Source organism: Stenella coeruleoalba (genome assembly GCF_951394435.1).
Source record: "Stenella coeruleoalba genome assembly, chromosome: 8".
NCBI lineage: Eukaryota > Metazoa > Chordata > Mammalia > Artiodactyla > Delphinidae > Stenella > Stenella coeruleoalba.
In genome coordinates, this window is record NC_137154.1 from 37,403,915 (window position 1) to 37,427,621 (window position 23,707).

Here is a 23,707-nt window from a genome sequence, read left to right on the forward strand (position 1 = left end):
CAGTGAGATTCCTATTTGTATAATATACAAAAATCAATTTCAGGTAGATTGTGAAAGGCAAAAAAATAAGACTTTTAAAACATAATATAGGAGACTGCCTTTCCTGATCTTGTAATAGGTGAGGGTTTTTTTAACAAGATGGAAAACTTTTACTATAAAGGAAAAGACTACTAAATTTTACCTTGAGCTTATGCAGATTAAGAACTTCTGTTCATGAAAGACACATTAAAAACTGAAAAGACTAACCACAGACTGAAAGAATATACTTGTAGTACTTAACACCCACAGGGTAATGTCCAGAACATAAAAATAATTTTTGGGAATCATGAAAAGAAAGAAGCCCAATAGAAAAATAGATGAAACTCTTGAACAAGTACTTCACAAAAGAGAAATTCTAATGGCCAGTAAACATATGGAAAGATGTTTAATCCTGCTAGTAGTGAGGGAAATATAAATTAAGACCATAACGAGATACCATTACATGTGCATTAAATTTGCACTACCAGTTGACAACGCTAAGGCTTAGAGAGGATGTGGAGCAAAGGGAACTCTTAGACACTGCTGATGGGAGCAAAATTGACACACTACTCTGGAAATTAGTTTGGTATTACCTAGTAAAGTTGTAAGGGCCCATGCCCTATGTCCTAGCAATTCCACTCCTTGGTATGTACACTAGAGCAGGGTTTCTCAACCTCAGTGCTACTGGCATTGTGGGTCAGATAATTCTTTATTGTGGGAGAGCTGTTCTGTTCATTATAGGATGTAGGATCCCTGGCCTTTATCCACAAGATGCCAGTAGCATGACAGTTGTGACAACTGAAAATGTTTCTAGACATTTCTAAATATCCACTGGGAGACAAAAATAGCACCCCCAGTTGATAACTACTGCACAAGAGTAACCCTTTTGGGCTTCCCTGGTGGCACAGTGGTTGGGAATCCACCTGCCAATGCAGGGGACACGGGTTTGAGCCCTGGTCCAGGAAGATCCTGCATGCCATGGAGCAACTAAGCCCATGTGCCACAGCTGCTGAGTCTGTGTTTGAGAGCCCGTGAGCCACAACTACTGAAGCCCGCATGCCTAGAGCCTGTGCTCCGCAACAAGAGAAGCCACCACAATGAGAAGCCTGCGCACTGCAACGAAGAGTAGCCCCCGCTCGCTGCAACTAGAGAAAGGCCGCGTGCAGCAGTGAAGACCCAATGCAGCCAAAAAAAACGAGTAACGCTTGCACATACATACTAGGAAACAGAGCAAGAATGTTCATGAGCAAGAATGTTCATTCATGGTTCATAAATAACCAAAGACTGGATACAACCCATATGACTGTTAACAACAGGAGAGTGAATAAAGAAGTTGTGTATTCATTCAGTGGAACACCATACAGCAATTAAAATGAATTTATAACTATACTCTTTAACAGGAATGTATCTTACATTGTTGAAATAAGTCTCAATAGAATCCACAGTTTGATTTAATTCATATGAAGTTCAGAAACAGAAAAAATGAAACATACTGTTTAGAAAATTGTTTATAAGGTAGTAGTTTAAAGAAAAGAATGATTATCTGCTAAGTCAGAGAAGTGGGTAACTATAGAATAGATAGAGGGGGATGCAGTCAGGAACTTGTAAGTTGCTGGCAAACTTCTATTTCTTAAGTTGGATGATAGCTACACAAATATTTTCTTTATTGTTACTCTTTAAAGTTACATACATTTCTGTATGTATGTTATATTCCACAAATCTAACAAAAAAGACATAAGGGTAGCTAACTTTGGTATGGTGTTCAAGGTTATATCATGGAAGATCCTGATTTTTAGCTCAGGACTTCATCCTTGAATAGGCAGCTGGGAGTCATTTTAGATTTCTGAACAAAAGTAAGGCATTAAATGCAATGATTGTTAGGTATAATGTCTGAAGTGTACTAGATAAATACATTAATTAGCTTTCTGACTGAAAATCACTAGCTGCTCTAAAACATAAAACCCCAAATACTGGAGACTTAACGCTGGAAATTTCTTGCTCACGTAATAGTCCACTGGGAGTCTGCCTCACTGGCAGGCAGCTTTCCCTCACTTGAGCTTCAGGGACCAGGCGCTTTCCAGTTTGTTGTGCCACCATCTTCCGGGGCTTCAGAGTCCTCCGCATCAAGGAAGACAAGCAAAGAGATTGGTGGCCCTCCTTCTTGTGCACCTTGGCTTAAAAGTTAAATCTCTTCTGCTTATGGTCCATTGGTAAAAACTAGTTGCAAAAAGGACTGGAAAATGTAGTTTCTGCCTAAGCAACTGATTCTCAGCAACAACTCTGTATAATGGGAGGGGAGCGTGAACTTTTATAGAAAATTCTCTCAATCATAATCAGTAAGTAAAACTAGAACCCGCACAGAAGGCTATTGTAGTAATCTAGCATGGCACAGAACATGAACTAGGGCTGCTCTCATTTATCTTGATCTTACTAATTCAATTGCTTATTAATCCTAATCCTGAACGTGTATCATATACTGCTTAGAATGTAAAATCTGACCTTTTTATTGCTTGCTGGAAAAGCAAACAAAAAGGGATAGAGAAGAAAGCAATTTTGCTCTTCAAGTTTTCAGGGTTTTCAATAGGAAAAAAGTTTTATAAAGATACTATGTGTTTCAGTTGACCCTTAGGTGTTTGAGCTAAAATAAACTAACATTCTTGCTATGTTTTTTGTATCCTGTATCATTCTGAATTAGTCATTTGTCATTCTGAAATATTCATGACCTGTTGCTTTATAATGGGCCTGGAAGTAGGTATTAACGATTAATTTTCCTTCCTTCAAAGACTTTAATGTGAAAGGAATGGTATGGTAAAGAATTAAAATAAAATTTGTCTTGACAAAACTATGGTTATAAGACTGTATAAATGGAGTACTGATTCATACTACAAACATGGGTTAACCTTTGAAAATATTATGCTAGGTGGAAAAAGCCAGACACGAATTGTATGATTCCATTTACATGAAATGTCCAGAATAGGCAAATCCAATGACAAAATAGATTTGTGGTTGCCAGAAGCTGAGGGGAGGGGGAAATTGGAAGTGATCACTAATAGGGATAGATTTCTTTTGAGGATGATAACAATATTCTGGAATTAGACAGTGGTGATAGAGAAAAACCACTGAACTATACACTTTTTTTTTTTTTTAATTCTTGGCTGTATTGGGTCTTCGTTGCTGCACGCGGTGTTTCTCTAGCTGTGGCGAATGGGGGCTACTCTTTGTGGTGCACGGGCTTCTCATCATGGTGGCTTCTCTTGTTGCAGCACATGGGCTCTAGGGTGCGTGGGCTTCTACAGTTGTGGCACTTGGGCTCAGCAGTTGTGGCGCATGGGCTCAGCAGTTGTGGCTCTCAGGCTCTAGAGTGCAGGCTCAGTAGTTGTGGCACACGGGCTTAGTTGCTCTGTCTCATGTGGGATCTTCCCGGACCAGGGATCAAACCCATGTCCCCTGCATTGGCAGGCAGATTCTTAACCACTGTACCACCAGGGAAGTCCTGAACTATACACCTTTAGATGGTAAATTTTATGGTATGTGAATTATCTCAATTTTTAAAGTGCATGATTTTAAAATCATTTTATGATTTAGTTAGGGAGTTTTGTTGGACTAAATAATTAACAAGAGATTTAAATTGTGTGATTCTCAGTAGCAACCCCATACACACACCAGCCATAATCTCCAGCCTACATTCCTTGGTGCTACACAGATACTGTACATGTTTACTCCCTGTCTCAGCGTGTAAGTTTACAGACAAACATAAGAAGGGTATTGGAATAGTGAGAATCAGTAAGTTTTCATAAGAAGCTTTCTGAAATGTTATCTATTGTCACTGTCCATACGTTGGGACAGAATGGAACAAAATTGGTGCTTTGGAAAGTTGAAAGCTGCTAGTAAACTCTTCTGTCAGGAGAAGGGAAGTTATGAAGATGATTAACTGATCAAGATAATTGAGTAATCCTTCAGAACCTGATGAACTAATGAATGAAGTGTGTGAGGTGAGATATACACAGAATATAATGGGTGAAAACAACCATCAGATAAGTCAGTTTGAACAACTTTGCCTAGCATAGTTTGTCTGAAATTAGTGATCAATAGGTACTTGAGAAAAAAGTTTAGCAGCCTTTATGGGATACAGGCACTCTCTTTGTAACTATGGTATTGGAAGGAAAGATCCTTTAATAATTTATATCTTTTGTACAACAATCTAGTGATTTCTAAAATGGAGTCTACTTATAATTTCAGAGTTCATGATACTATCTTTAATAAAAATTAATCTAGGAACATGTGTTTCCAAGGTAACATTGTTATCTTTTAAAGGCCTTAAATAATATTTGTGACTACTGCTTACATCCATCCCTGAGTTTATACCATACCAGCATCCTTAATTTGTCCACTGGAAATATAATAAATTTTGGTTAGCTGTATGGAGTCAAATGAAGAACAATACCATCTGAATTTTGCAGTATACTGCTTTGGCTAGTGCTGTTTTTATATACATGAAGTAGCAGCCTTGCTACACATAAATAATAAGTAGAAATCACCTAGCTGTATTAAATTAATTAAATGGAATTTTCACGTTTGGGGTCCTACAAAGGAAATTGTCGTGCTAAGTTGAAAACAGATAAGAAATGGCCAGACTTTTCCTTATTGCCAAAAAGTAAATCTGTAAATGACTTAAATTGTTTTCCATTTTTAGCCACAGTCAGACTTGTTGGGGCTTATTCAAGTTATGATTGTGGTGTTTGGAGAAGAACCTCCAGTCTTTTCCCGTGCTACTATTTCAGCATCCTATCCACCATACCAGGCAACAGGGCCACCAAACAGTAAGTAGAACTGAGATTTGATTTTTAAACTCATATAAACAAAAGAAAACAAAATCTTGTAAAAATATTTTTTTTGATGACTTCAATTTGCTTTTTAGCTTATCAAGTTAGTCGATTTTTTGGAGGTATTCTGAGGCCCCACATCTGCATGTACAGATTCTCAACAAAGACTGGCATTTGGGCTTTCGTTTGTGGGTAGAAATCTAACTATGGGTGTGCTGGATTCCAAAATGGAGGAGAAAGAATGCTGGAATAGAGCTGGAATTTTTTTTTAAATTATGCATGCCATGGAATAGCTTTATTTGATCCGTTTGGAAGTAGATACAACTTGAAAGGCAATCTGACCTTTTGTTTGCAACTCCAGGATCAGTGCTATAGATAAGAATCAATTATAAAGTAAACTATATAATTCACATTCAGCTATTCTGGGTGTACACAATGGACATCTAGCTCTCAGCTTTCTTCTCTTGAGTACAACCAATTCATGATTTTACTTTGAGTGGAGAGGGTGGGGGCATGGAGTCAATATCAGTTCTCCCCTAACTGGTGTACATTATCTCTGTTATTTCTGGGTTTTTCAAAAATAATTCTTACTGGTACTTTAAAATCACCCTGGATAATTGAGAGTTGGTTGTACTTACTTGTTTTGACTTTACTAAACCTGTTCATTGTGTTTTGAGCTGTGATTTTTTTAAAACAAATTTTGTTTAAGATAATTAACCAGACTTAATTTATCTTATAAGTTAGATTATGTGCGCTTTCATTTTCCTCCCACTGAAAATTATCATCTTCCTTTTTAATCCATTCTGCCTTGAGGAGCATCTTGACTAACAAGCTGAATGGGAATCTAACAGAACTTTCTGAATCCATTTCCTTTTCCTTCTCTGCTTTCCCAGAATAAGCTTGGCTGTAGCATTTTGTTGCTCTTTTAATAAAGATTCTAGGGATTCTTTTGGATCAGAAATTTGTTTTCATCTTAATAAATTCTGTTGACTTTAATATCCAAGGTTAGATTATCTTGCCCATCTAATGTTGAAATGCAAAATATTTCCTAGATCATTGTTCATATTTATTTGCTCAAATAACATAGCCAGTGACCACTTAAGATAAAGGTAACCTTTTCAGAATGTTAGTCCCCTAAGCAACATCTTTTTCCTAAATTTCTTCTAGTTTTATGTTAACATTGGAAGTGCAGCATTCAAGAAAGAGACCTCACTAAAGAGATCACTATTACACTTCCATTTTGCATTCACTCACTATAAATCACATTAAACAATATAGAGCTAATATAAGTAAATTACTAAAAGAGACCAACTTATTGTCTGTCCATTACAGTTTTAATACTTTTTATACATTTAAATGATATTCATTATTGTTATGTATGACTGCAAAGAAATGAAAGTCTGAATTCCGTCCTACACCCACACATCAAGGAACAGCCCAGAAATTTGGATCCATACTTAAATACGATCTTCTAGTTAAGAAATTATATACTTCTATTTTTATTATTATTATTATTATTATCATCATCATCATCATCATTACTGTAAGCATTTTTTTTTTTTTAAAGAAGATGTTGGGGGTAGGAGTTTTTTAATTTATTTATTTTGCTGTGTTCGGTCTTTGTTTCTGTGCGAGGGCTTTCTCTAGTTGTGGCAAGCGGGGGCCACTCTTCATCGCAGTGCACGGGCCTGTCACTATAGCAGCGTCTCTTGTGGTGGAGCACAGGCTCCAGACGCGCAGGCTCAGTAGTTGTGGCTCACGGGCCTAGTTGCTCCGTGGCATGTGGGGTCCTCCCAGACCAGGCTCGAACCCGTGTCCCCTGCATTAGCAGGCAGTTCTCAACCACTGCGCCACCAGGGAAGCCCTACTGTAAACATTTTTGATCTCTGGTTTTAGGAAGACTTTTGAACTAGCTATAAGTCACACTAAAAAAGTGTTGTGCCCAAACCTCATTTTTTGACAACTAACAGTAATAGTCAACATTTATTCAGTGGTGACTATGAGACACAGCTAAGCACTTCATATTAGTTCTTATTTAATCCTTATAATAACCCCATGTATTATGCTTATTTGTATTCCATTTTATTCTGGCTCTGAAATTACTTCACTTCATTATCTGCTTCCTTACCAGTCTTGGACTCAACTTTTGTTGTTTCCCAAAATCAAAATTTGGAGATTTTGGTCAAATTACTAGCTTTTCAGAACCTTAGAAGGGAAAATTGCCTATAATTATGAGGAAATTGCTTATAACTGTGAAGTCGTAGTTTATATGTGTTTAAGAGAAACTAGAATGGGGAGAGAAACTAGTAATTGACTATATATGTTGCTGACACCTAATAGTGGCCTCATCTTTTGATGTTCATAAAGATCAACTGTGTTTTGGCCCAGGAAGAAGAAATGTTTTATGAGATCTAGCAATTATGACATTTTGGGAGGTATTTTTCCCTTTATGAAATAGCACTGAACATCATCCTTAGCTTAATTATACTTAAGAAAAAATTTACTTATGACATCTATAGATTCATCCTAACAAGAAGACTGTGAACACTGACACTTGGGGATGTAAGCTCAGCAACTCTGATAAAGACGTTTAAGGCCCTTAGTCAGAGCCCAGCATACTTCTCCCATCCACTTGCATTATGTGCTCTAAAAGTTTACTTCTTGAGTGTTCCACTTCTCTCTTCAAGCCTTTGTGTACCATTCATCTACTAGATCACTCTTGTTTACCCCCACCTCCTACATTTAATTAGCTACCTCCTGTATGATCCCATATATATCACTCTGTACTTCCCCTGTCACGACACTTATCACTCTGTATTTTTATTCTTTTCGTGTTTATCTCCTTCACTAGACTATAAGCAACTTGAGGCCAGGAATTCTTTCTTTCTTTCTTTCTTTCTTTTTTAATCCAGTGCCTTTCACAGAAAGGCAGTAAAATATTTATTGATTGGATTAAGGGCTAATTATATTCAGTGAGAAAAATTTCACTGAGGTTAATTTGATTCTCAGACAAGTTGTTTCCAGTTAAGGCCAAGATTAACTTCTTCTCTTTTTCTTCCTCGATGTTGGTTAGCCTCTTGGCATCACTGACTAGTTCTTTGTCATTAGTGTTCTCTTTAAAATACATATAAAGCATTCTTTATGCTTGCTAGATTTGAACCTTTTTCCACCTAGTATTTCCAAGCTTTTGTTTGTTTTAACCAGTCTGGCTGAATATAAGTTTTGTTTAGGACTTCTTGTAGTAATTTGAAGTCGTTTAAAGTTCTCAGTCAAGCCAACAAAACCAGCTGTGCTAATCGGTCAACATAATCTTGCAAGAAATTTCAAAAGATATCTTAGATATAATAAAGAGGCCACTTTCTAAGAAGCTGACCTTGGACCAGAGGAGGGCACATTTACCTTCCTCTAAATTCCAAACTGAATTGGCTCCTGTCTCAGGTTATAGACTCGTTGAGAGCTTGAAGAGCTGACCAGGTTGACCTGTTCGCCAGTTAATCCTTGTTGGAATTGTCACGTTTAATGCTTTTAGAGTTATGTGGTTTGAAGTTATTTATTAGTTGCAGTGAAGAACTAATATGGCTGGAGTGTTTTGTTTTTGGTGCTGAGATTTGAATTCTTTAACTGTATGAAATTTTGCTGTGGTTTGATGGTGATGTGTGTCTTATTTGATACCCTATATATCCAGGACTATGCATACTATTTTAAAATATTAAAAATTATTTTTAGCTTCCTACATGCCAGGCATGCCAAGTGGAATTTCTGCATACCCATCCGGATACCCTCCCAATCCCAGGTAATGAAAAATTATCTTTTGAATAATTGTATTAGAAATTCTATTAGATCTAGAATAAAAATAATGGGTGCTAACTAGGGCATTAAAATGAAAATGGTTGCAATTTAATGGAAGGTAAAACTCAGTTTATTGCTGAAATTTTATGGTATATACATAGTTCAAGAGGAGTTTTTTCCATTTAGAGAAATGCAGCTCCATTCTATTCAGAGAGAGGAAAGGGGTGGGGAAATGACAATAATCTTGATTAGTTTTGTACCTTGAAATCCTTGTTTCTTTCCTTTTAAGAACTCTGTATATCCAGTGTAAATGGCTGAAAGATTAATGGAATACTAATTATGATGACCTCAGCCACTGAGAAAAATATTTTAATATCCTTTTTAAAAAACTGACCTTTTCTGTAAACTACAGGGAATGAATTAATGGTGCATATGATGGGGTCAGTCTCATCCCCATATTTATTCAGTTCATAGACTACACGTACTACCAACCTTTAGTATCCATATGTTAATAACATAACAGGTAAATGAAATTAATAGTGAAATCAGTCTATGAATAATACATACTAGAAAAATCGATAAGAAATAATTATTAATCCATGTTTTAAATGTGTACCTGTTCCAGGGGTAATCTAGGAGTACTTTCCAAAGGTGGTCTTGGGGCTAACTTAGAATGCAAGACTGGCATATACTTGGTGCCTAGATGAAATTTTCCAGCTACTCGAAATTAACAAAAAAATTTTAACCCTGCTAACTCTTCTTAGCTCCATAGAACCTCACAGATAAATGCAGCTAGAATTCCGGAACACCTGCCATAAATAAATATATGTATATACATATATAATATGCAGGATCTTATAAGTTAAATTTAGCAAACATTTATTTGGGGGCCTTTCTTAATTTCAAGAACTTGCTTTATAAGGTAGTAAGTATTCTGTCACATTTATCTGGGTAAGCAGACTAGATGAACATCTGTCAGAGACAAGAAAGAAAGATTCCTATGATTGTTATATATAAACAAGTTGTAAGTTTTAGATTTCTTGAGACCTTTAATTTTCTGATTAAGTTCTAGAAATGGAATTCTATCTGAAGCCTTGAAATTACAAGCCGTTATAATGAACAGTTGCTAGTAAGAAGGAACTTTGGGCATATAGGGAATGGTTATTAGAAGCACAATAAGGAAATGGACTTCTGAACAATGAAGCCACTTCAGAGAAACTTGTAGATAAAAATGAAGGCTGAAAATATTGACAGAAATGTAAATCTTACTCATCTTACATAACCTTAAAAGTGTCTTTTGTGGGCTTCCCTGGTGGTGCAGTGGTTGAGAGTCCGCCTGCTGATGCAGGGGACACGGGTTCGTGCCCCGGTCGGGGAAGATCCCACATGCTGCCAAGCGGCTAGGCCCGTGAGCCATGGCCGCTGAGCCTGCGCGTCCGGAACCTGTGCTCCGCAACGGGAGAGGCCACAACAGAGAGAGGCCTGTGTACCGCAAAAAAAAAAAAAAAGTGTCTTTTGTGAGGTTATTTGTAAGAAGTTCCTTTTTTAAAAAAATTTATTTTATTCTTTTTTTTTTTTTTTTTTGCTGCGTTGGGTCTTTGTTGCTGCGTGCGGGCTTTCTCCAGTTGAGGCGAGCAGGGGCTACTCTTCATTTTGGTGCATGGGCTTCTCACTGCGGTGGCTTCTCTTGTTGCGAAGCTCAGGCTCTAGGCGCGTGGGCTTCAGTAGTTGTGGCACGCGGGCTCAGTAGTTGTGGCACGCAGGCTGTAGAGCGCAGGCTCAGTAGTTGTGGTGCACAGGCTTAGTTGCTCCACGGCATGTGGGATCTTCCCAGACCAGGGCTCGAACCCATGTCCCCTGCATTGGCAGGCGGATTCTTAACCACTGTGCCACGAGGGAAGCCTAGAAGTTCCTTTTTGAGGTAGCTATTTTTCAAGATTTGATGCGTTTTGTTTTTTGGGTTTTTTTTGAAATGTAACTTTTAATCTCATGACAGGCTAATGAGTTGTTAAGGGTAACTGTACTCACATTACTGTCTGTATCCTTCTGCATACGCAAGGTCTTGGCAGAAGAGCCTCAGGACCTCTTTGTCTTCTCGCTTTATCCTAAAGGAGAATTAGTAAATCAGTGATTCAAGAATCTTTATTTTACAACAGTGAATATGAGAATATTTATTCTTGCTGTGGAAAGTTGGACTAGAGGATCTCTAAGGTCTCTTTAAAATTTTAAGATCTTTTGAAAGTTTTATTTAGCACCTTGCAGCATGTATGCAAGGAAACTAAAAAGTATGTCAAGGATAGTTGTTCCAGTTTTGGTATATGTACTAGCAAGCATGTATTATTAGAAAACAGTTTCTGATATCAGAAAAGACAGAAAATGTTAAGTGCTGTGATAAACAGCTTTAAAGGAGAGGTCACATCTGTTTGGAGGTGGGAGCTTAGAGATAGCTTCATAAATGAAGGAACTGGTTTAAAAGAAAAGTAAGTATTTAGAGGTGGAGGGAGCAGCAAACAGCAATAACATTTTATATCAGAGGAAACTTACCGGTTATTAAGTTCAGCCCACTCAATTTTATGTAATCATAGGTGTGAAAGCCAAAAAAATATCCCAGGAAAGAATAAGGAAGCACTCTAATATGGCTGGAGAATATAGGGTTATGAGTAGGAGGACTGAAGAGGTTTTTTTTTTATTTTTTAAATTTATTATTTTTGGCTGTGTTGGGTCTTCATTTCTGTGCGTGGGCTTTCTCTAGTTGCAGAGAGCAGGGTCTCCTCTTCTTTGTGGTGCGCAGGCTTCTCATTGTGGCGGCCTCTCTTGTTGCGGAGCACGGGCTCTAGGTGCGCGGGCTTCAGTGGTTGTGGCTCACGGGCTCCAGAGCGCAGGCCCAGCAGCTGTGGCACAAGGGCTTAGCTGCTCCGCGGCATGTGGGATCCTCCCGGAGCAGGGCTCGAACCCGTGTCCCTTGCATTGGCAGGTGGATTCCTAACCACTGTACCACCAGGGAAGCCCCTGAAGAGTTTTAATAAAGGTGCAACTTTCATAGGTATTACAGATCTCCCCAAACCTTCTCTGATCTCCTCTAGCTGTATTTTCCACTACAGTTGACTCTTGAACATCAGGGGGAGGTCGGGGGGCTAGGGGTGTCGACCCTCCTTGCAATTGAAAATCCAAGTATAACTTTATAGTCGGGCCTCTCTGTCATATCTGAGGTTTCGCATCCTCAGATTCAACCCACTGTGGCTTGTATAGTAGTCTAGTATGTATTTAGTGAAAAAAATCTGCATATAAGTGAACCAGCACAGTTCAAAACCATATTGTTCAAGGATCAACTGTATACATTTCCTGAACTTTTATTTAGCATTTATTGTTTTCTTTATCCTATCAGGATTGTTTACAGGGATCTTGCCCTATTTTGATTATTAGTATCTTGAGGAAGAGATGGATTCATACTTTAGCTCCTGCCTCAAGCACTTGAAAACAGTGCTTTAAATAGAATAAACAGTAAATTTTGAAGGGGCACATAAAGAAAAAGGAATATAAGAGTGTTGGAAAATTCTTTTTAAATACATTTAGTCCAAAAGGGCTCTTAAAAATCTGAAAAAGATTTCCTACATAGGGCAAATTGTTTAATAATGTACAAAGACAGAAAATAGTACTACTAAATTATTTTTTTACTCAAGAAAAGTTGTTAACCCTGAACATAGAGAATAACTACGAAGGAGAAATTAAGCAAACTAAATAAAGAGACAGGGAGTTCTCTGAATTTAATATCTGTAGGCCTAGAAGAGTTTTATACCACTTACTGAAAAATTCAGCAATAAAATCACAGATTGTCCTTGAAAAAGTATGCAAAATGGGAGGAACTCCAGAAAAAGCAAATTTATTCCAGTGTTCAAAAAGGTAGATTCAGAAATTTGAATAAGATTGACATTGTTTCCTTGCAGCATGGATTACTAGAGAGACTAGAACAAAAGTACTGTGCAATAGCATTCAGCATGTGTCCACTGGGAACAGAAATGCTTAACCTTTTTCTTTTTTCATTTTACTTTTATACTAATCGATAAGAGTATCATGATTACATTGAATCCTCAACAAGTTACACACAAAACTTTTTTGTTGGTGACAGGTTATAAAGTGTGAACTAGTAGTACACATAGGAGAGAATCTTTGAGCCACTGCCCTATAAAAGGATTACTGACTATGAACTTAGAGCTCTTGCTCCAGGACTCTGGGCTGGGTCTTTTTAGTCAGTAATTTTAATGGACTCATAGAAGGCATGTTAATCAGAATTGCAAATGCCATAGATCTGACAATTGTAGATAAAATAGGATTCATCAAAATTGATTGTTCAACTAACAGGTAGCTATAGTAATCATCCTGTTCCTTTTCTTCTCCATTATAAGGGAAACACTGCCAAATTAGTGATCATTCAGAGGAAAGTGATTAGATCTGAAAATCAGAGCTGTGAAGAATGGTTGAAGGAATTAAAAATATTTCACCTGAAAAAGAGAGGACTGAGGGGAAAATGTTAGAAGTTTTCTAATATGCAAGTGATCTTACAGAGTGCAAATTTAGGACCATTAATTAGAGGTTACTGTGTCAAAATGCAGTTAGTGTTCAGTAGAGAAAGATGACCATTTGTCAGGGATATTGTAAATGATATTTATGAAACAATGTTGGATAGGAGATTGGAGGACAATACTTCTAAGGAAAGTTTCTTCCAACTCTGATGTGAATACAGGAATGACACAAACCTTCCTTAGAATGAAGAGGAAGCTTTTAAAACTTTATCTCAAGAGGAGTATTTTCAGATCAGACATTCAAAAAGGTTATCAATGAACCACAGGTAAAAATTAAATAATATTATTTACCTGTATGCTAGGAAATCAGAATGGAAAAGTTCTCACAAAATATTTGTTGCTCTCAGTTCTGATACTGTTGGACTACCCTTAGAAAAACTCGAGTTGCTTTCTGCTACTGTGAAGGTGACCCTCAAATAACCAGGGCCAAGGGACTTCCCTGGTGGTCCAGTGTTTAAGACTCTGTGCTTCCACTGTAGAGGGCACGGGTTCGATCCCTGGTCAGGGAACTAAGATCCCGCATGCCGCAGCCAAAAAAAAAAAAAAACCAGGGTCAAGCAAGAGTATTTTAATCATTTACTTTAAGAGTAAATCCAGTGTCATTAATGGAATTTTTGTGGAGCTTTGCTTGAATAGACACCTGTAGCTCTAAAACTGTAAAGTCATTAACTGGTAAGACAATGAAATATCAAGCTTAGCCTCCTGAATGGGGTGGATTTGTTTGTTTGTTTGTTTGAAGTCTTTATTGAATTTGTTACAGTATTGCTTCTGGATTATTTTAAATGTTTTTTGGTTTTTTGGCCCCGAGGCATGTGGAATCTTAGCTCTCCGACCAGGGATTGAACCCACACCCCCTGCATTGGAAGGTGAAGTCTTAACCACTGGACTGCCAGGGATGTCCCCTGAATGGGGTTCTTAAAGATACTGTAGAGTTGGGTCATCTTAACATTTAATATTTTATGTTCTTTTCTTTAGTGGTTACCCAGGCTGTCCTTACCCACCTGGCAGTCAGTATCCTGCCACCACAAGTTCCCAGTACCCTTCCCAGCCTCCTGTGACCACTGTTGGTAAGTACCGTTCAAAACTGTATTTCTCCACATAAGGAAAGTCAGAGTCTCCTTTTGTGAAAAGTGCATTTCACTTTTGTTTTTTATTGAATGTTTGATATGTAACATTGTGTAAGTTTAAGGAGTACAGTCTGTTACTTTGATAGATTTATATATTGTAATATGATTGCATTATAGCAGTATTTATTACATTACATAATTATCATACAGTATTATTGTCTATATCCATCATACTGCGCATTAGATCTCTATGGCTTGCTTACTACTCGTTATAAATTTGTACCCTTAAATATCATCAATTTTATCACACCTCCCCCCATTTCACTTTTACATGTGAAATGTTAGAATACTCTTTCTTTTTAGAGCAAAAACTCTTAATGATCAGTGTCCTGTACTCTAAAACTTGAAATGATTTATCATCATATAAATGAGCCTTCTACCAGGGCATAAAAGTAAATTTGATTGACTCTTATCACTCTTTCCTGTGTTTCACATATTTATTGGTGAACGTTAATGTGTGTTGAACTATTAACAGATACTTAGGTTTTCCTAGCCTTGTTATATGTAAAAACAGATGAGCATCTTTAGAAGAAAGCACCATTGGGAAATATGGGTGGATCAAGTAAGACAAATTATTGCAAACCAATAGTTCTTGGTTTTTTATGTTGCTTATTATTAGAGTTACCTGAAATATAATTTTCTTCAGTTGAGAAAATGAAAGCAATACAAGAACTTCTACAGACCCCCACCCCTCTACATGACTATCTGCCCCTACCATATCTGCCTTCTCCCTGTTACCACAGATCATTATTTCTACCCACTAGGTTTTATCCTCTGTAATTTACTCAGGGACATCATTTCAGCAGTTTCCCCTCTCATCATCAGCTTTTGTTCTCTACTGGGTTGCTCTCATCAGCACCCAAAAATATACCCTAAAAACCTTTAAAAATCCTCCTCTTAATTTCCCTTTCCCTGCCACCAGTATTCCATTTCTTCATTCCCCTTTACAGCAAAACTCCTTGAAACAATTATCCATACTCATTAGCTTCAATTCCTCTTCTTCCTTTCACTCTTGAACCACTCCATGTGGGATTTCCCTCATGTCCTTCCACTAAGCTGCTTCTCTCAAGGTCACCATTGACCTTTATGATGTTAAATCCAATGGCCAATTAAATAGTCTCCACTTACTTGGCTTGTCAGCAGTATTTGACAGTTGTATCTCCTTGATACACTTTCCTCTCTTGCTTTCCAAGACCCCAGACTCACTTGTTTTTCCTCCCATCTCACTGGTACTCATGCTCAGTCTCCTTTATAAGTCCCTCCTTTTCTTAATATTGGAATGCCCCCTGGCTCAGTCCTTGGCATTCTCTATACTCACTCTCCTGGTGATCTCTACCAATCTCATAGCTTTAAATACCATTTCTGTGTCCACACTTCCCAAATTTCTTTCCAACTTACACCACTCTCCAGAATTCCAGATTCTTATATCCAGCTCCCTTCTCAATATCTCCATTTCGATATTTAATAGACATTTCAAACTCAATGTGACCAAAATTAAACTCTCAATCTTTCTATGATGCTTTCCCACCTCCAGTGATACCTACTCAATACTCTAACTTTGGTGTCATCCTTGATTCTTCATCAAGAACCAATTATCTTCAAAATACATATAGAATCTGATCACATCCAGTGCTGATCCAAGTCACCGTTATCTTTCATCTAATTTACTTCAAAAGCCTCCTAAAAAGCCTTCTTCTTTCCTTAATCCCTACATCTGTTTTTAACACAACAGCCAGAATGATCCTATTAAAAGATAAATAAATTATATCACTCCTCTACTCAGAACCTTCCAATGTCTTCCCATTTCACACAGCGTTCAATCCAAATTTCTGAAGCTTAGAAGGCCCTTTGTGATCCTGCTTTCCTCCCCCTGTTACCTCTCTGAACTCATCTCCTACTACTCTTCTGTTTTAGGATTCGTCCACTACCTGTTTCCTTTGTGTGGAGCAGTCAGGCCTACCCTGACCAATCTACTCCCATCACCAACCCCGCACACATATACACACATGCCCAACATCTAGAACAGTGCTTGATATATAGAAGTTCACCTAAATATTTTACTGAGTGTCTGAATGTAGAATCTTGTGAAGTTTACTGTTCTGTTACATTTTCTGATCAATTGTAAGCATCCTGAGATCTGCTGTAAATATCTCCCCTTCCCCCAAAAAGAGCATTTTCTTCAGCTGTTTTTGTCATTGATACGTTCTATTTATTGAGATTCTAGTGGCAATGGTTTTGTTTTTTAAAAATGTTCTCATCCTTCTGTAATATAGCTCTTTTTTTAACAATGTAATTTAAATGCTTGAGTTAGAAACCTGATGATGGGAGATCATTAATCCACAAGCAAAACACACTAAATGTTGTTAATCTCTCCATTATGGCTCAGGCATCATCAGTAAAATAGGAATAGTGCTATTTGTTACCCTGTTTCTCACTGAGACGATAGTATTTGATTTGTAGAGAACCTCAGTTCCTAAAGATCTTTTTTATGTTAACTCATTTCACTACAATAGATATGAAGCATTTTATAACTTAGAATAGATGATATCCATACATTAAAAAATAGGAATACGGGGGAAATGGTACATTTTATTTTATTTTTATTTATTTATTTTTTTAACATCTTTATTGGAATATAATTGCTTTACAACGGCGTGTTAGTTTCTGCTTTACAAGAAAATGAATCAGTTATAAAGCAGAAACTAACAAAAAAAAAAAAAAAAAAAAAAAAAGAAAATGAATCAGTTATATATATACATATGTTCCCATATCTCTTCCCTCTTGCGTCTCCCTCTCTCCCACCCTCCCTATCCCACCCCTCCAGGCAATCACAAAGCACCGAGCTGATCTCCCTGTGCTATACAGCTGCTTCGCACTAGCTATCTACCTTAGGTTTGGTAGTGAATATATGTCCATGCCTCTCTCTCGCTTTGTCACAGCTTACCCTTCCCCCTCCCCATATCCTCAAGCCCATTCTCTAGTAGGTCTGTGTCTTTATTCCTGTCTTACCCCTAGGTTCTTCATGACATTTTTTTTTCTTAAATTCCATATATTTGTGTTAGCATTCGGTATTTGTCTCTCTCTGACTTACTTCACTCTCTATGACAGACTTTAGGTCTATCCACCTCATTACAAATAGCTCAATTTCGTTTCTTTTTATGGCTGAGTAATATTCCATTGTATATATGTGCCACATCTTCTTTATCCATTCACCGATGGTGGACACTTAGGTTGTTTCCATCTCCGGGCTATTGTAAATAGAGCTGCAGTGAACATTTTGGTACATGGCTCTTTTTGAATTATGGTTTTCTCAGGGTATATGCCCAGTAGTGGGATTGCTGGGTCATATGGTAGTTCTATTTGTAGTTTTTTAAGGAATCTCCATACTGTTCTCCACAGTGGCTGTATCAATTTACATTCCCACCAACAGTGCAAGAGGGTTCCCTTTTCTCCACACCCTCTCCAGCATTTATTGTTTCTAGAGTTTTTGATGATGGCCATTCCGACCAGTGTGAGATGATATCTCATTGTAGTTTTGATTTGCATTTCTCTAATGATTAATGATGTTGAGCATTCTTTCATGTGTTTGTTGGCAGTCTGTATATCTTCTTTGGAGAAATGTCTATTTAGGTCTTCTGCCCATTTTTGGATTGGGTTCTTTGGTTTTTTGTTATTGAGCTGCATGAGCTGCTTATAAAATTTGGAGATTAATCCTTTGTCAGTTGCTTCATTTGCAAATATTTTCTCCCATTCTGAGGGTTGTCTTTTTGTCTTGTTTATGGTTTCCTTTGCTGTGCAAAACCTTTGAAGTTTCATTAGGTCCCATTTGTTTATTTTTGTTTTTATTTCCATTTCTCTAGGAGGTGGGTCAAAAAGGATCTTGCTGTGATTTATGTCATAGTGTCCTGCCTATGTTTTCCTCTAAGAGTTTAATAGTTTCTGGCCTTACATTTAGGTCTTTAATCCATTTTGAGCTTATTTTTGTGTATGGTGTTAGGGAGTGATCTAATCTCATACTTTTACATGTAGCTGTCCAGTTTTCCCAGCACCACTTATTGAAGAGGCTGTCCTTTCTCCACTGTACATTCCTGCCTCCTTTATCAAAGATAAGGTGACCATATGTGCATGGGTTTATCTCTGGGCTTTCTGTCCTGTTCCATTGATCTATCTGTTTTTGTGCCAGTACCATACCGTCTTGATTACTGTAGCTTTGTAGTATAGTCTGAAGTCAGGGAGCCTGATTCCTCCAGCTCCGTTTTTTGTTTTCAAAATTGCTTTGGCAATTCAGGGTCTTTTGTGTTCCCATACAAATTGTGAAACTTTTTGTTCTAGTTCTGTGGAAAATGCCATTGGCTGTTTGATAGGGATTGCATTGAATCTGTAGATTGCTTTCGGTAGTATAGTCATTTTCAAAATGTTGATTCTTCCAATCCAAGAACATGGTATATCTCTCCATCTGTTTGTATCATCTTTAATTTCCTTCAGCAGTGTCTTATAGTTTTCTGCATACAGGTGTTTTGTCTCCTTAGGTAGGTTTATTCCTAGATATTTTATTCTTTTTGTTGCAGTGGTAAATGGGAGTGTTTTCTTGATTTCACTTTCAGATTTTTCATCATCAGTGTATAGGAATGCCAGAGATTTCTGTGCATTAATTTTGTATCCTGCTACTTTACCAAATTCATTGATTAGCTCTAGTAGTTTTCTGGTAGCATCTTTAGGATTCTCTATGTATAGTATCATGTCATCTGCAAACAGTGACAGCTTTACTTCTTCTCTTCTGATTTGGATTCCTTTTATTTCCTTTTCTTCTCTGATTGCTGTGGCTAAAACTTCCAAAACTATGTTGAATAAGAGTGGTGAGAGTGGGCAACCTTTTCTTGTTCCTGATCTTAGTGGAAATGCTTTCAGTTTTTCACCATTGAGGACGATGTTGGCTGTGGGTTTGTCATATATGGCCTTTGTTATGTTGAGGAAAGTTCCCTCCGTGCCTACTTTCTGCAGGGTATTTATCATAAATGGGTGTTGAATTTTGTCGAAAGCTTTCTCTGTATCTATTGAGATGATCGTATGGTTTTTCTCCTTCAATTTGTTAATATGGTGTATCACGTTGATTGATTTGCGTATATTGAAGAATCCTTGCATTCCTGGAATAAACTCCACTTGGTCATGGTGTATGATCCTTTTAATGTGCTGTTGGATTCTGTTTGCTACTATTTTGCTGAAGATCTTTGCATCTATGTTCATCAGTGATATTGGCCTGTAGTTTTCTTTCTTTGTGACATCCTTGTCTGGTTTTGGTATCAGGGTTATGGTGGCCTCGTAGAATGAGTTTGGGAGTGTTCCTCCCTCTGCTATATTTTGGAAGAGTTTCAGAAGGATAGGTGTTAGCTCTTCTCTAAATGTTTGATAGATTTGCCTGTGAAGCCATCTGGTCCTGGGCTTTTGTTTTTTGGAAGATTTTTAATCACAGTTTCAATTTCAGTGCTTGTGATTGGTCTGTTCTTATTTTCTATTTCTTCGTGATTCAGTCTTGGCAGGTTGTGCATTTCTAAGAATTTGTCCATTTCTTCCAGGTTGTCCATTTTATTGGCATAGAGTTGCTTGTAGTGGTCTCTCATGATCTTTTGTATTTCTGCAGTGTCAGTTGTTACTTCTTTTTCATTTCTAATTCTATTGATTTGAGTCTTCTCCCTTTTTTTCTTGATGAGTCTGGCTAATGGTTTATCAATTTTGTTTATCTTCTCAAAGAACCAGCTTTTAGTTTTATTGATCTTAGCTGTCGTTTCCTTCATTTCTTTTTCCTTTCTTTCTGATCTGATCTTTATGATTTCTTTCCTTCTGCTAACTTTGGGGGTTTTTTGTTCTTCTTCCTCTAATTGCTTTAGGTGCAAGGTTATGTTGTTTATTTGAGATGTTTCCTGTTTCTTAAGGTAGGATTGTATTGCTATAAACTTCCCTCTTAGAACTGATTTTGCTGCATCCCATAGATTTTGGGTCGTCGTGTCTCCATTGTCATTTGTTTCTAGATATTTTTTAATTTCCTCTTTGATTTCTTCAGTGATCACTTCGTTATTAAGTAGTGTATTGTTTAGCCTCCATGTGTTTGTATTTTTTATAGATCTTTTCCTGTAATTGTTATCTAATCTCATAGCGTTGTGGTCAGAAAAGATACTTGATACAATTTCAGTTTTCTTAAATTTACCAAGGCTTGATTTGTGACCCAAGATATGATCTATCCTGGAGAATGTTCCATGAGCACTGGAGAAAAATGTGTATTCTGTTGTTTTTGGATGGAATGTCCTATAAATATCAATTAAGTCCATCTTGTTTAATGTATCATTTAAAGCTTGTGTTTCCTTATTTATTTTCATTTTGGATGATCTGTCCATTGGTGAAAGTGGGCTGTTAAAGTCCCGTACTATGAATGTGTTACTGTCGATTTCCCCTTTTATGGCTGTTAGTATTTGCCTTATGTATTGAGGTGCTCCTATGTTGGGTGCATAAATATTTACAATTTGTTATATCTTCTTCTTGGATCAATCCCTTGATCATTAAAAGTGTCCTTCTTTATCACTTGTAATAGTCTTTATTTTAAAGTCTGTTTTGTCTGATATGAGAATTGCTACTCCAGCTTTCTTTGGGTTTCCATTTGCATGGAATATCTTTTTCCATCCCCTCACTTTCAGTCTGTATGTGTCTCTAGGTCTGAAGTGGGTCTCTTGTAGACAGCATATATATGGGTCTTGTTTTTGTATCCATTCAGCCAGTGTGTGTCTTTTGGTGGGAGCATTTAATCCATTTACCTTTAAGGTAATTATCGATATGTATGTTCCTATTCCCATTTTCTTAATTGTTTTGGGATTGTTATTGTAGGTCTTTTCCTTCTCTTGTGTTTCTTCCTAGAGAAGATTCTTTAGCATTTGTTGTAAAGCTGGTTTGGTGGCACTGCACTCTCTCAGCTTTTGCTTGTCTGTAAAGGTTTTAATTTCTCTGTCAAATCTGAATGAGATCCTTGCTGGGTAGACTAATCTTGGTTGTAGGTTTTTCTCCTCCATCACTTTAAATATGTCCTGCCAGTCCCTTCTGGCTTGCAGAGTTTCTGCTGATAGATCAGCTGTTAACCTTATGGGGATTCCCTTGTGTGTTATTTGTTGTTTTTCCCTTGCTGCTTTTAATATGTTTTCTTTGTATTTAATTTTTGACAGTTTGATTAATATGTGTCTTGGCGTGTTTCTCCTTGGATTTATCCTGTATGGGACTCTCTGTGCTTCCTGGACTTGATTAACTATTTCCTTTCCCATATTAGGGAAGTTTTCAACTATAATCTCTTCAAATATTTTCTCAGTCCCTTTCTTTTTCTCTTCTTCTGGAACCCCTATAATTCGAATGTTGGTGTGTTTAATGTTGTCCCAGAGGTCTCTGAGACTGTCCTCAGTTCTTTTCATTCTTTTTTCTTTATTCTGCTCTGCAGTAGTTATTTCCCCTATTTTATCTTCCAGGTCACTTATCCGTTCTTCTGCCTCAGTTATTCTGCTATTGATTCCTTCTAGAGTATTTTTAATTTCATTTATTGTGCTTTTCATCGTTGCTTGTTTCATCTTTAGTTCTTCTAGGTCCTTGTTAAATGTTTCTTGCATTTTCTCTATTCTATTTCCAAGATTTTGGATCATCTTTACTATCATTATTCTGAATTCTTTTTCAGGTAGACTGCCTATTTCCTCTTCATTTGTTAGGTCTGGTGGGTTTTTATCTTGCTCTTTCATCTGCTGTGTGTTTTTCTGTCTTCCCATTTTGCTTATCTTACTGTGTTTGGGGTCTCCTTTTTGCAGGCTGCACGTTCGTAGTTCCTGTTGTTTTTGGTGTCTGTCCCCAGTGGCTAAAGTTGTTTCAGTGGGTTGTGTACGCTTCCTGGTGGAGGGGACTAGTGCCTGTGTTCTGGTGGATGAGGCTGGATCTTGTCTTTCTGATGGGCCGGTCCATGTCTGGTGGTGTATTTTGGGGTGTCTGTGGACTTATTATGATTTTAGGCAGCCTCTCTGCTAATGGGTGGGGTTGTGTTCCTGTCTTGCTAGTTGTTTGGCATAGGGTGTCCAGCACTGTAGTTTGCTAGCTGTTGAGTGAAGCTGGGTGTTGGTGTTGAGATGGAGATCTCTGGGAGATTTTCGCCATTTGATATTACGTGGAGCTGGGAGGTCTCTTGTGGGCCAGTGTCCTGAAGTTGGCTCTCCCACCTCAGAGGCACAGCACTGACTCCTGGCTGCAGCACCAAGAGACCTTCATCCACATGGCTCAGAATAAAAGGGAAACAACGTAGAAAGAAAGAATCAGTAGAAGTAGAAAGAAAGAAAGAAAGAAAGAAAGAAAGAAAGAAAGAAAGAAAGGAGGGAGAAAAAAAGAAAGAAGATAAAGTAAAATAAAGTAAGATAAAATATAATAAAGTTATTAAAATAAAAAATTATTAAGAGAAAAAATAAAAAGGGATGGATAGAGCCCTAGGACAAATGGTTGAAGCAAAGGTATACAGACAAAATCTCACACAGAAGCATACACATACACAGTCGCAAAAAGAGGAAAAGGGGGAAAAAATCATAAATCTTGCTCTCAAAGTCCATCTCTTCAATTTGTGATGACTCGTTGTCTAAAGGTGGGAAGGAAGGAAAGAACGATGATAAAGTAAAATAAAATAAAGTTATTAAAATAAAAAGTAATTATTAAGAAAAAATTTTAAAAAAAACGGACGGATAGAACCGTCGGACAAATGGTGGAAGCAAAGCTATACAGACAAAATCTCACAGAGAAGCATATACATACACACTCACAGAAAGAGGAAAAGGGGAAAAAATCATAAATGTTGCTCCCAAAGTCCACCTCCTTAATTTGGGACGATTCGTTGTCTATTCATGTATTTCACAGATGCTGGTACATCAAATTGATTGTAGAGCTTTAATCCGCTGCTTCTGAGGCTGCTGGGAGTGATTTCCCTTTCTATTCTTTGTTCTTACAGCTCCCAGGGGCTCAGCTTCGCATTTGGCCCCGCCTCTGTGTGTAGGTCGCAGGAGGGCATCTGTTCTTCGCTCACACAGGATGGGGTTAAAGAGCAGCTGACTTGGGGGCTCTGGCTCACTCAGGCTGGGGGGAAGGAGGGGCACGGAGTGCGGGGCGAGCCTGCGGCAGCAGAGGCCAGCGTGACATTGCTGCAGCCTGAGGCGCCCCGTGCATTCTCCCAGGGGAGTTGCCCCTGATTCGCGGGACCCTTGGCAGTGGCGGGCTGCACAGGCTCCCCGGAAGGGGGTGTGGATAGTGACCTGTGCTCGCACACAGGCTTCCTGGTGGCGGCAGCAGCAGCCTTAGCGTCTCATGCCTGTCTCTG

General features: G+C 37.8%; 1 protein-coding gene across 2 annotated transcripts in view; it reads left to right on the forward strand.

Moving 5' to 3' along the window:
* TSG101 (tumor susceptibility 101) overlaps window positions 1-23,707 on the forward strand; it is a 58,281-nt gene that overhangs the window by 18,127 nt on the left and 16,447 nt on the right. The window contains exons 5-8 of one of the 2 annotated variants that reach the window (XM_079928255.1): window positions 4,712-4,838; window positions 4,937-5,029; window positions 8,568-8,634; window positions 14,186-14,277. In XM_079928255.1, coding sequence (XP_079784381.1) covers window positions 4,712-4,838; window positions 4,937-5,029; window positions 8,568-8,634; window positions 14,186-14,277 — 379 coding nt within the window. The remainder of the gene's footprint in view (window positions 1-4,711; window positions 4,839-4,936; window positions 5,030-8,567; window positions 8,635-14,185; window positions 14,278-23,707) is intronic. The other variant, XM_079928254.1, reaches the window with a different exon arrangement.